Below are 14379 nucleotides of genomic sequence, written 5' to 3' on the forward strand. Positions count from 1 at the left end.
CTCCGTTACCGATGAAGAAGAATAGTACAGTAATTGATGCTGATGTTGCTGCTGCCGTTCATGATGACGTACAATTCATTTTCCGCCTTGTCAGTTAAAACTACAATTAGCGATAATGCATGTTGACGTCATTTCATTGTAAGCACAGGAAAACTTGACAATGCACTATGACGTCATTGTTCTCTGTGTTGGAAACAAGGTCTCATCATGCAGAACCATCGGGTGAGTCGTAGGGTGGTGGACAGCGACCGTAACAGTGGAATACCGGATTGTATTTACTGGAATGAGCAACAGGTGGCGAACTGGATCGAAGAGCAGGGATTCCCACAGTATAAAGTGAGTGTATTACCTTTCTTGATACAGATGTAGCGGGACTGGACTAGGTCGATTATCGGTGACAAGGTAGCTCAATTGGCAGAGCATCCGGCTAGTGTTCGGAGGTCCTGGGTTCGAGCCCCGGTCTGGCCGCTTCATTTTCTCCTCTCCTATTACATATGGCGCCCAACTAAATAACCACGGAGGGGGTATAGGGTCTCGTGTATGTCTTCGGGGTCGAAGACTTTGTTGAAGGAGGGAGGAATGTAGCGGAACTTGACTGGGTTGATAATCGGTGACCAGGTAAATCAAAATTGGTAGAGCATCCGGCTAGTATTCGGAGGTACAGGGTTCGAACCCGGTCTAGACGTGCATTTTCCCACTCCTATTACACGGAGAATTTATATTAATGCCCGCTACATCTTAAAGAACTTGGGATAATTCCAGTAAACAACAGTATACGAAATAGAAGTGCCTCAATTTAGCGAACAGCTAAAAACGGCGTCAAGGCAAAGGTTACAATAACAAAGATAGCACCGCTTCCCGCCGATGAGAAACAGGATTTCCCGCACTTCAAGTTGAGTAACAGGGTTTCCCGCACTATAAGGTGAGAAACAGGACTTCCTGCAGTCTAAGGTGAGAAACAGAGCTCCCCGCACTCTAAGGTGAGATACAGAGCTCCCCGCATTATATGGTGAGAAACTGAGCTCCCCGCATTATATGATGAGAAACAGGGTTTCCCGCACTCCAAGGTGAGAAACAGGGCTCCCGCAGGATAAGGTGTGAACCAGAGCTTCCCGCAGTATATGGTGAGAAACAGAGCTTCCCGCACTATAAGGTGGGAAACAATGCTTCCCACATTATATGGTGAGAAACAGAGCTTCCCACACTATAAGGTGGGAAACAAGGCTCCCCACATTATATGGTGAGAAAAAAGCTTCAATAAAAGGCGAGTAAAGGTTTCCACCACTGTAAAGTGAGAACCAGGGCTTCCCGCACTATTAGATGAAGAATAGGCTTCCCGCACTATTAGATGAGGAGGAGGACTCACCGCAGTTCAAAAATGACGATTACATTGGCAATCTGTTGGCTAAAGGATACAGTGATTTTTTTTTTATTAATACTGTAATTTATATTTTTTTCTAATAATTGGAAAATATAACTAACGTCATGAAAAAAATGTAATTAAAGACATTGTGAAACTATTGAATAGAATACGTAATGCTGATTTTTTCACTCTTCTTTACAGCAAAGCTTCCTGACCAATTTCGTCACTGGTCGGAAGTTGATCGTCATCGACACGTCAGCACTGCCGAGTATGGGTGTAACAGACTTCGACGAAATGAAGGTCGGTACCACGGTACTTGTATTGGGTTAGATGACGATATCAATCTCGAAAATTGACGTTTATTTTCTGAAATGACGCTCAAGATTAGCTACATAACTGTCTGTTTCACAGAGATCAATCCAGCAATGTTTTGTTTGCAAAATCAGGTGGCGACCACTGAACCACCAGGTATGTCATTACATCACACAAGAAAATAGAATTTATTTTCCCCTCTCAAATAAAATCATGGTATTGGTTGCCACATAGACCTCTCTACAACACCTTCCATTGTATTTAGTTTTTTAGTGTGTTATAGTTGCGCTTTCGTTTAAAAGATTTTACGCGAAAATATGTTTCAGCGTCTGACGAAACTGATTCGGGACCTGATAAGAGTACCCAAAATACACCCGAAACCTGAGGTGGCCATGAGGAATCCTAGGGTGGCTTATTTGGAGATGAAGCGCAGAACTGGTCGAAAGATGAACAATACCACGTACAAATCGTTCATACATCAACATCTCAACTTCTTTTCTCTGCGGGACAAAGGAAAATGAAATAAAATGTTGATAATGTCAGTTTTGCTCACTCAAAACAAATGCATTAGACTGGTTCCTCCTTGATTCAAAATATCAGCGATATAGCCGATGGTATGGGTTATATAAATGTATGTTTCCGTGACGGCCATGTCAAACTGCTCTCCCATTTCTATCATAGATAAGGCCTACAGCGGAACAATCAATCACATCTGGTGTCCAGTACACATGTGTAGACAGTGGCCTACCTTTTATCTCTCTATTTCTGTCTGGTTTTTTTCTTTACCCCTCCCCCTCCCCTTTCTTCGGAAAAAATGTGGATGATCTAAACCATGCACGTATCAATCGATTATCCCCCTTTGACTATGTAAGCTTGACACCACTTGATAATAAGATCATTTGAAAACAAATTGTCCCGAATAAAACCCATTAATTTTTAGATTGCTTTTCAATGGGATCTTAGATGATGCGGACATTGCAGCCTCTATTTACATCAATATGATTTGAAATACAGTATGGAACCTTTTTAAAAGACGCTAAGCAGTCGTACGTCAAGTCACAATCTTTCCAGAATTCGTTTATCTTTTATACGTTTCAAGATAAAATAATACATTGTGGGATACTATTGCAGACATCAGTTTGTCGTTGAACTTTCTCGTATATCTAGATGACAGTGTTATTTGAGTATTTTAACGCGTCTACGAGTTTTTTCCTTGTATGACGGAGATCGAACAACCCCTCCATCAAACTTGCCTCAAACTTGAACACGCTGATTAAAGTCTCTGTGCAAATGCCTGTATGTTAGAGTTTGGAGCTTTGACAGGCTGTCTCGCTATAGCTAACCGGAGAGTAATTCTGCTGATGTCCTTCAAATACAGTAAAACCTGGTATAACGCCCCTCCTTTATATAGTAAAACCTAGATTTTATATCCGTTCTATTATATATAGTAAAACCTAAATACAATGTCCATCCTTAATATACAGTAAAACCTGGATACAATGTCCGTTCTTTATATACAGTAAAACCTGGATATAATGTCCGTCCTTTATATACAGTAAAACCTAGATATAATGTCCGTTGTTTTATATACAGTAAAACAATAGATATAATGTCCGTCCTTTATATACAGTAAAACCTGGATACAATGTCCGTCCTTTAAATACAGTAAAACCTGGATATAATGTCCGTCCTTTATATACAGTAAAACCTGGATATAATGTCCGTCCTTTATATACAGTAAAACCTAGATATAATGTCCGTTGTTTTATATACAGTAAAACAATAGATATAATGTCCGTCCTTTATATACAGTAAAACCTGGATACAATGTCCGTCCTTTATATACAGTAAAACCTGGATATAACGTCCGTCCTTTACATACAATAAAACCTGGATATAATGTCCGTCGTTTATATACTGTAAAACCTAGATATAATGTCCGTCGTTTTATATACAGTAAAACCTAGACATAATGTCCGTCCTTTATATTCAGTAAAACCTGGATATAATGTCCGTCCTTTATATACAGTAAAACCTGGATATAATGTCCGTCCTTTATATACAGTAAAACCTGGATATAATGTCCGTCGTTTTATATACAGTAAAACCTGGATACAATGTCCGTCCTTTATATACAGTAAAACCTGGATATAACGTCCGTCCTTTACATACAATAAAACCTGGATATAATGTCCGTCGTTTATATACTGTAAAACCTAGATATAATGTCCGTCGTTTTATATACAGTAAAACCTAGACATAATGTCCGTCCTTTATATTCAGTAAAACCTGGATATAATGTCCGTCCTTTATATACAGTAAAACCTGGATATAATGTCCGTCCTTTATATACAGTAAAACCTGGATATAATGTCCCTCGTTTATATGCAGTAAAACCTGGATACAATGTCCGTCCTTTATATACAGTAAAACCTTGATATAATGTCCGTCCTTTATACAGTAAAACCTGGATATAATGTCCGTCCTTTATATACAGTAAAACCTGGATACAATGTCCATCCTTTATATACAGTAAAACCTTGATATCATGTCCGTCCTTTATATACAGTAAAACCTGGATATAATGTCCGTCCTTTATATACAGTAAAACCTGGATACAATGTCCGTCCTTTATATATAGTTAAACCTGGATATAATGTCCCTCGTTTATATGCAGTAAAACCTGGATATAACGTCCGTCCTTTATATACAGTATAACCTAGATATAATGTCCGTTGTTTTATATACAGTAATACCTGGATATAATGTCCGTCCTTTATATACAGTAAAACCTAGATATAACGTCCGTCCTTTATATACAGTAAAACCTAGATATAATGTCCGTCCTTTATATACAGTAAAATCTAGATATAATGTCCGTTGTTTTATATACAGTAATACCTAGATATAATGTCCGTCCTTTATATACAGTAAAACCTAGATATAATGTCCGTCCTTTATATACAGTAAAACCTGGATATAACGTCCGTCCTTTATATACAGTAAAACTTGGATATAATGTCCGTCCTTTATATACAGTAAAACCTGGATATAATGTCCATCCTTTATATACAGTAAAACCTGGATATAATGTCGCTCCTTTTTAAAAAGTAGACTCTTTCAAATGTCCCTCATTTATTCCATTGATATAATGCTCTTTGTTATATAGTGACTGATGGTCAGTAGAAAAAACAAAATTTGATGACCATTTCTGACCATGTCCGGTAAATAAAAACAGAAGACAAGGTTAAATAGTAGCGTTTTTGTTTTATTTTATAATAAATAATATATCAATTGAGAAGGAATTTGTTCATATGCAACTAAGTCATACATTATCGTTAACAAGCTGAATTAGTAAAACTCTAAGCACAATGGATATAGAATATATTGCTTTTGTAAAGTTTGTTAAAGTTGGCCATTTACACTATTCACATGACGAAACAACAAGAGAAAGTTTGTAACACCTATGACGTACATACATTGTACTTTATACCAGTTGTGTACAGTATTTTAACTATTCATCAAATGTGCACTGTTTTTACCACTGTACACATGACTCAGATCTGTAGGTAACCAAGTACTGAGTGAAGTTAGTGTTAAGAGTGGTTATGCACTTCATACTTATCTATAAATTGCTGCAGCATACTTCTAAAACAATCTTATCTTTAAATCAGTATACCGATAATAAGAAATCTTAATATTTTTTTCACCAATTATCAATTCCAAATATTTAAAGAAAACTTTTTGCTCTGGATCTTATGTTATTTTGATATTTTTACCAGAAAATTGGACGTTGATCATGAGATCCTCACAAAACATACAGGTATTTGGTAAATGGTGTTTTATTGATCTGTGATGTGGTTTTCTTGATATACAAGAAACATCAACACATATGTACTAGCAAAACTGGTTAAACTAAGCTCAGAACTTAAGTATAACAGATTGGAATTCATTTAATAGGGACCATATCAGAATTCCTCTGTTACGATAGGACATAAGCTGTGATTCCCCACCTGGGAAATGACGAAACATGTGGTTAGATGTTACATCCAGCCATGACAGTGGATAGCCTGTAAATACTGCCTCACTAACACTAAACATCCCGTGTAATAACAGGCATAATATATATAATATCCAACATTAACTCTGGAACGAGACTTACACTGAAGCAAAACATATCACAGTCATTGTTCACTAACACACAAACATCCAGGTCACAAGTTACCCTGCGACCACAAACAGCCATGACCCTGTGGGTCTCAACTTTTTACTACATTTTTTGGGACGTTCATGTTCATCCAAGCTTCTCTTTATAACCATCTATTTTCATAAATACTGATAAGATAAAATATACGCAAATGAAGCATTTTATTTCTAGTTGAACTAGTTAGAATTTGCAAATTACACTTTACTGTATGCCAAAAATATTAGAGGATACATGTTAATTTCATATTCAAATACCAAACTGCAGTTACTGGAGTTACCTCCCTTCCAAATCAAGTATTATACCACACTGGAATTTTTCTGCATCGCAGCCTCAATATCCAGGGAGATGTCCAAAATGTTAAGCTGTTCCCATGACAACATATGCAAAAAATATGGCTTTTAAAATAAGTTACTGGCAGTCTGCTTTAGTAAAAGGATCACAAGTGGATCGAGTGTTGATAGCCTAAACATGTTTGATAAAAATACAGCTAGTTTTGATTTGTACTATGTTAAAATATCAAACCGATTCTGATGGAATTGCTCTACATTCTACACTACTTGTAAGGTACTATTTCTTGTTTCTACACTCGGTGAATAAGTCTGACATGGAAAATGTCAATGCAATATATTACTCCCAATCTAATGGAACGATTATACAGGATGAAATACAAAAATTAGATACAATAAGATTATTACTTGGCACTTAGAGGGGATAGTGAATCCTAGGCACTACAGTCTTGTAACTGTTGAAGGAAGACCTGTGGTTGTACACAAGGCAAAGTTTGTAATCCCAAAACATCATATACATCAGTCTCCCAAACAACAAGATGGAATTAACACATTTCAAACATGATACTTATGGTTGGCAATATTTATTTTAAACTCTAACCCAAGCAAGGGATATGGAATTACTATCCTCTATCGCTGATGGAATTGTTAAATAAATGTGGAAATTATGTTAGTAGTTGTCACAAAGCAAAAAGGCCTGGAAACTGAAGTTTAAAAAATAAAAAAAAAACCTGTAAAACTTTTGAGATTTCTCAATAGTTGCTATATAAAAATGAACAGATTCTGTATCATTTCCTTATGTATCCGACTTACATGTTATGTTATAAGGCTTTAGGAATACTTGGTATATATATACTTTGATTACTGACTAGCGTCTGATGTGGAACAATAGATGGAGCAACTCATTCACCTCAGACACACATTCACAACTCTAAGCATGTAAAAGCACTCTCCGCAATGGAAGTCATATCACAGAAAACGGTACAACACGCAGTACCTATAAAGTACAAGTCTGGGAACTTGTACATAGAACTCATGAATATACATGTGTACAAATAACAATGCATAAATATTCATAAAAACTGAATATTCATAACTCATGAATGTTCACTATTACATAGAATATTCAATGACATGAATATTGATTGATATAAACAAACAGAAATTAAAACTAATGCCAAATCATGCCTAGCATGATCCTAATCAGTTGGACAGTTTGAGCTTTTTAAGCACTAATTCTCACTCTAATGAACACATGCCCTTATTAGGCGGCAACATTAACATACATGGAAGCCTGGGAGCTTTTGGTCTGTAACAGAGATCATTAACAAAGTGAGATGTACCACTGGTAAACATCTATACCACTGACCTGGTCTAGTGTTGTCTGGCCTACCATATATGGGCACCCCTGATAAACATCTGTACCACCAACCTGGTCAAGTATTGTCTGGTGAGGCCTACACATAACCATATATGGGCACCCCTGATAAACATCTGTACCACCAACCTGGTCAAGTATTGTCTGGTGAAGCCGACAAAAAGACAACTTTGTCCTGACATTCTTTCTCGGGTTAATAAAACCATGTATTAACTTATCAAAAGGCTACAATTGTATAAATCAGTTTAGTGAGGCCTACAGACTCAAATGTAATTGGTAAAACCATTAAACTGGTCAAGTGTTGTCAATGTTAAACTAAGGCCTACACTTGGACTGATACAAAATTAAAACATATCACATATATGGCAGTTTGTGATAAAAAATATTCGTACCACACAGTCCTGTAATCACATTTTCCACAAAAATGCATTTATATGCATGGCATTGTAACATCTTTATTGTCCAATCAAAACAATTCTTCTTTGATGTAATTTCGAAACTCTCAGTTGTGATTAATTAACTGTCTCTACAGATTGGTTAGAAGAATTTCAATGAGGATTAACAGATTATACTCGAAATAATACTCATATCCTTTGACTGGACAAAAGATCACAATATTGGTTTTTCTCTAATTAGTTGAAGAAGTCCTGTGCCATGGTAGTTAGAGTATTTCTAGTGAGAAGAGAATTAGCTAGAAGAATTCTTCTGGGACACCAAGTTCCTCACAATCAGACTCAATGGATTCATCCCCATCCCTTAGTTTCCAGGCCTCCTCAGGAGTGGATATGGGTTGGAACCCTGCCAGCTCCCCTCTGATCCTCTCTATCTCCTGGAGATACTCCTGTTTCTCCCGTCCGGTCATCCTTGGTGTGTCCGAGTCAGACTCCTCATCCGGAAACAGCACCTTATTCATTACTGAAAAAATAAAAAAAAATTGATACAATGAATCTGTATCTCAACACACAAGTTCAAAACATACCTATAGCTACAAGAAGTCTTAAACTCCATGCAACTAAACAAATCCTTTAATGGAAAAATACACCCAAATAGTATCTTTCCTTATGGGTAATTTAAACATGCTCTTCTTATCTTATCTCTTGTTACCAGAAATTTTATATCGTATATCTCTTTAGGAGAATTTTGAATTCTCAGTTTAAATACCCTTTTTTCTGGTACATCTTAGTCTAATATATCAAGATGTTATTCCAGTGTAAAGCATTTACTGAATGTGATTCATGAATAGACCAGTACATCTGTGTATTAGACTAGAACAGCTGATGATGTATAACCTCTGTTGGAGAAACAACTACAAGTGGCCTTTCAAGACTGCTGGCAACTCCTAACAGGTTCAATAGATTTATTTCCGACTTAGCCTCAATTATAAAGTCCTGTGCATGAAAGTGTTTAGTGTTACTGCACTCACTATGGACATGGTGTTCTATCTTCCTGAGGTTGTTGAGGATTCCTGCCAGTTCCTGATTGGCTGAGTTCCAGCCAGGCATGTCCCCTGACACATTGCTGGCCTGGTCAAACACCTCCTCCATTGGGGAGACTGCAGTGCCATTCTCTATCCTCTCGTGGTCCCTGTAGGTATAGACAATCAAATTTGATACACTCCTTGTACATGGCATTATTATATATTATGCGCTTTCTGTCATGAAACAAATTGTTAAAAGCAAAAAGGGAGAAAGTTCAATGACAGCAAATGTATGTGTATGTCTAGAAACAGGTGCCTTTTGGCAAATCACCTCCACATAACATGGATAAGTGTGACATGTATTACAGTTTCAGTTTATTATCTTGGCAAGAAGGCAAATGAAGGAATGCAAACTATACAAGTCTCTTCACAATGTAGTTCCCTTCCTACACAATGATAATTTTTTTTTCATAATTGTTTGATTTTCCCTCAAAGATATATCAGTACAATACACCATGTTATTAGTTATAAATATCCTAAATTCTCCCATATATTATTCATTCAATTTCTGATGTTATGTAGGATACAATACACTCATCATGGGATACTGTGATTTTGTTGGAAATGTAACATACATAATGAAATGGGTCAGGGAGGATAAGTGTCCTAGATAGCAGACCTCAAAGACAAATAACAAGAAAACTACCTATACATACTCGTATGCTTTAACTTACTTGAGTTTCTTCAGTGACTTGTCCGTTGACGATTTGAGCTTAAGTGACAGCTGGTAGATGGAGGACACGAGGATGTTGTCATAGGACTATGAAAGACAAATGTGACATTATAACCTAATGATATCAGCTAGAGGCCATCACATACCTAATTCAGTGATGTAAATAGAGATTGTATAATTATATACAAATGTATAGAGGGAAATTAAACATGATATGACATATGTAATACATTATTACCCACACAATAATGACAGATCTCAGTGATGTAGGCCAATGGGATATTACCAACACAATAACATCCGAGATCTCAGTGATGTAGGCCAATGGGATATTACCAACACAATAACAACATAGATCTCAGTGATGTACAGTAGGCCAATGGAATATTACCAACACAATAATATCAGAGATCTCAGTGATGTAGGCCAATGGGATATTACCAACACAATAACAACATAGATCTCAATGATGTACATAGGCCAATGGGATATTACCAACACAATAATATCAGAGATCTCAGTGATGTAGGCCAATGGGATATTACCAACACAATAACATCCGAGATCTCAGTGATGTAGGCCAATGGAATATTACCAACACAATAACATCCGAGATCTCAGTGATGTAGGCCAATGGGATATTACCAACACAATAACATCAGAGATCTCAGTGATGTAGGCCAATGGGATATTACCAACACAATAACAACATAGATCTCAGTGATGTAGGCCAATGGGATATTATCAACACAATAACATCATAGATCTCAGTGATGTAGGCCAATGGGATATTACCAACACAATAACAACATAGATCTCAGTGATGTAGGCCAATGGGATATTACCAACACAATAACAACATAGATCTCAGTGATGTACGTAGGCCAATGGGATATTATCAACAAAATAACATCATAATTATATCCCTAAAGGAACAAAGTTATTTGTCAAACTATTTTTATCTAAGATATACTTCTATTAACTACATATAATCCATATATAAGTATAATACATATTATTTCCATCTGTTTATCATATATACATATCTAAATGCCAGGCTACAACTGACAAACTGTACTACTGTCTACAAAAGCAGAGCTTGTGGAGTCAGTAATTTCTCTATTTATTGAATACACATTTTAAGGATATTTGCCTATTGGTGATGGGAAGAATTAAGGTTTCTAGTGGGCAGAAGGTTTGGTATTCAGATTAACTTTGTGGATTAAGATACATTTGGCGACTCATTAAAGGAAAGAAAAGCAGATGAACATATGAAAAAGAAAAAGATCTATGGCTGAGTGTGCTAATTAGATCCATCTGATCTATGGTGTAAAAACAAACTACATGAACTTATAATCATGACACAAAGCTAATGATGTCAAGATTTACAATATACCAACTGTTTATTTATAGAACCACACTATTACAAGTAAACTGATATAAAATTTAATTGAACACTATCCTTGATACAACCCATAAAGATAATAAAAATCTCTGTGTCAAAAGTGTCCATGCATAATAACATGCCATTTAACGTAGATGTTGTGGTTCCTCTCCGGATGCAATACACAAAAATATGATCAAAGTGAAAACTCTAGACCCAAACTTCATCTCCAAAAACCCGTTCGCAACCAACATTCACCTAAACAATTGCAACCAGAGGTCAAGAGAAATAATGTTCATCTTCATTAAATGAACACCAACATGTTAGTATGTTAGAAATATAAGATCAAAACATGCACTACAATATAGTCTCATTTATCTGAACTTACAACATCATCGCTTTTCTTAATATAATGTATTCCAATCTATGACTTAATTTGGTATGGCCAATTAAAAATCAGTTGATATGTCCAGTGAGATCATCACATCATGTGTAAACAATCAGAAGGTTACACTATGTGTTATACTCGACATTTAAAATTCTTTCCACAATAAGAAAATCATAAGAAATGAATGTGGTAATGTAGGTCGTAATTGTCTATGGTATAATATTATACAAAGGGACACAAGCTTTGGATAGATGATACAAAATATTAGATAGCATGCAGGATAATATTTTATTGTTTTGTTATCAGATGTAAGCTGCAGAAGAATGGGTACCTTAACCAGAGAGGGACTATGGGGTCCAGCGTTAGGTAACAACATGGGTTAGTAGGCATTGCCACTGAGTAACATAATAAAGATGGCAACCAACCTGGATGACAGGTATTGTGGGTTCTGAGTATTTCCTGGAAAGGGAAGTGTGATTGTTCGGGCGGGGGTTGTCCACACAGGGGCGGGGTTTAAATAGGGAGAGAGGTAGGAGTGAGGGTGGGGAAGAGGGAGACATCAATTTGGGGGGTGGTGGGGTGAAGGCTGACATGTATGGTAAACTGCCCAGCAAACACCGACTCAGGTCCTACAACAAATGGCACACAACATTACATACAACACTTATTATCATACAGCGAGTTAATGACTGGAGCAAACAAAGGTCAACATGCAAAGGTTCAACAGACAAAGGCTGTAAGGCAAAGGCAACATAAATGTTTACCACAGGTTTTTTTAATTAAGCATTGGAGCTCTGTAGACATTCAATGTGTAAGGCAGAACTAACACTAATTTCTTTTCTGCCAATGTTACCACAACTGTCCAGGTGTTCTACCTTGGAACATGTGGACCATTGGAACATGTAGGACATGCCCCTTGGTAGACTGGATCCCCACTTACACCAAGTTTATGTAAGCACTGTTACAGGCCATTCATCCTCACAGTTAATTGAAACCAGTTAAATTTCAAAGAAAATGGTTAACACTGTATTCACATAATTCATGTGAAGTCTATTTACAATAATTTCATGCAAGGACAAACCTACTTGGATTATTTTTCAACAGAAATGACATCCTTTTGACACCAGGACTGCCTAGTGTATATATATATAAACTATGAGTACCTACCTGTGAAGATTTCACCATCAGACTCATTTCCTCATCTTCGGAGCTTTGGTAAAGACGACTTGACTGTGACCTCCCCGAGTAGGGGATAAACCCTCGCTGGGAACTCGAATCCACAAAAGAAGAGTCAACTTCACTGTTTGCACAAGTGCTAATTTCATCAGTACTTGACAATGATGAGTTATCCCTCCTGTACCTCCTTAGTTCAGCTGTGTTCGTAAATGAAGCAGAACGTGTCATTTTGGAATTTTTAGATGCAAGAATTCGTATTTCATCACCTTTTGTTTTTCTGTCCTGTGATTTTGTCTTAGCAGCATTTGCCACAGCCTTTCTTGGATCATATTCCTTCCTACGTCTCCAAGCCGCTTTCTCTGCTGACTTGGGCGAGTTGGAGTGACTATTACTAGTTTGAGAGTTAGTGCTACTTCTGCTGGAACTGTTCACCCCAGTCACAGATAAGCCTGCTGTTCCATAAGTGGAGTTTTTTAACCTGGCTTTGATTGATTTTATATCAGTCTTGCGTATATCAGTTCCCAAAGAAGACACTGGGTCACTGCTAGAGTTAGTCCTGTTGAGTCGTAAGCTGTGTCTACCTCCATCACGTCGTAACAAGTCACTGGTAGAGCGTGTGTTATTGTTACGACTTCGTGCCACAATTTGTCCTCCAAGACTCAGATCACTGCGAGCAGAATCATTTGTCTTATCAGCATGTACACGTGACTTTGAAGAGGAAGGTCGAGAAGTGCTGGTCATAGAGGTAGTTCCCCTTGATGAAGTATCGGATACTGAGCTTACAGATGATCCAGGTGTGGTGGGTTCTTCAGCTTCAGCCCGGGCACGTCGTAACTCGAATGCCCTATTGGGGCGTGTCATTGTCATTTTGCCCTTGCCTTTGGAGTTAGACCTACTAAAGCTGCCCTCACTGGGCTCTGTTTCTGTTGGGGTTTCACTGAGGACATCAGACACAACAGTCGACACATCCCCAGAACTGTGGCGTTTAGTGTTTTCTCTGAAGGCGTTCAGTCGGGCTGTAGCAGAGTTGGTCCGAATCAGAGTCGGCTTGGTTTTTACTTGGCCTGTTGTTGAGCGCACCTTGGCTAAACTTTGTCTGGGACTACTAAAGTTTGTTGGTTTTACATATTGGTCATCTCCATTCACCATAGCAACCATACTTTCATTATCTGAGAAGGAATTATTAGCCCCGTTTAAATGTGGGGGTTCTTTAGGTTTGTTGTTTGACTTTGAGCCCATTCGTGCCTCCATGGCAGCCATTACAGTTTCTGTGTCGCGCAAGAGAAGCTCTGTATCCATACTGCCAGTACTCCGTGCTGACCTTGAACTATGTGTTGTCCTATCACTCTCTATAGACACTGACCTTGAACTCCTGCTAGGTCGTTCATTGTCTATATCTGATTTTGTCACACTAGTGAGAGCACTCGTAGCCACACTCTCTGTGTCACTGCTGAACTTTGTCCGTGACACTGATTCAGTGTCTGTGTCATTGTATTTTGACACTACCTGACTAGAGATCGTAACGGCCTTTGGTTTGCCGTTTTCCAAGAAGACACCATCACTATAGCGAGGGGTAAGTATACTGGGGCTTCCTGTAGTCTCACTAACCCTAGAACTGTGTTCACTGCTGGAAGGACTTGCCTTACTTGATTCCCCTGGGATACTGGGAAGTTTCCGTCCTGTCCCCCTACGTCTAAGACCATGGGCTGACTTCTTGAAAGATTTCTCATCTGG

The 14379-nt window shown here is 37.7% G+C and overlaps 2 protein-coding genes across 11 annotated transcripts in view; one reads left to right on the forward strand and one right to left on the reverse strand.

Annotated features, from left to right (window-relative positions):
- The first annotated feature begins 173 nt into the window (after positions 1 to 173).
- LOC117323892 (sterile alpha motif domain-containing protein 15-like) lies at positions 174 to 2250 on the forward strand. Its single transcript, XM_033879400.1, has 3 exons — positions 174 to 336; positions 1565 to 1663; positions 2002 to 2250. Exons 1-3 carry the CDS (start codon positions 208 to 210, stop codon positions 2194 to 2196), a joined length of 423 nt encoding a protein of 140 aa, XP_033735291.1. The 5' UTR covers positions 174 to 207; the 3' UTR covers positions 2197 to 2250.
- Positions 2251 to 4922: 2672 nt separating this feature from the next.
- Positions 4923 to 14379, reverse strand: part of LOC117323893 (centrosomal protein of 170 kDa protein B-like) — a 93962-nt gene continuing 84505 nt past the window's right edge. For 9 of the 10 annotated variants that reach the window (XM_033879403.1, XM_033879401.1, XM_033879402.1 and 6 more), the window contains 5 exons: positions 12637 to 14375; positions 11895 to 12098; positions 9699 to 9784; positions 8971 to 9131; positions 4923 to 8462 (listed from right to left, as the gene is read on the reverse strand). In XM_033879403.1, the coding sequence (XP_033735294.1) occupies positions 8239 to 8462; positions 8971 to 9131; positions 9699 to 9784; positions 11895 to 12098; positions 12637 to 14375 (2414 nt within the window). In that variant the 3' untranslated portion in view covers positions 4923 to 8238. The remainder of the gene's footprint in view (positions 8463 to 8970; positions 9132 to 9698; positions 9785 to 11894; positions 12099 to 12636; positions 14376 to 14379) is intronic. The other variant, XM_033879404.1, reaches the window with a different exon arrangement.

Source organism: Pecten maximus, chromosome 3 (genome assembly GCF_902652985.1).
Source record: "Pecten maximus chromosome 3, xPecMax1.1, whole genome shotgun sequence".
NCBI classification, from domain to species: Eukaryota; Metazoa; Mollusca; class Bivalvia; order Pectinida; family Pectinidae; genus Pecten; species Pecten maximus.

Bases quoted from the DNA above. Each gene is read 5' to 3' on its own strand.
- LOC117323892 (XM_033879400.1), top strand. From the start codon at position 208: ATGCAGAACCATCGGGTGAGTCGTAGGGTGGTGGACAGCGACCGTAAC. The intron at 337-1,564 runs GTGAGTGTATTA...TCTTCTTTACAG, and splicing joins AGGGATTCCCACAGTATAAA to CAAAGCTTCCTGACCAATTT. The intron at 1,664-2,001 runs GTCGGTACCACG...AATATGTTTCAG, and splicing joins CAGACTTCGACGAAATGAAG to CGTCTGACGAAACTGATTCG.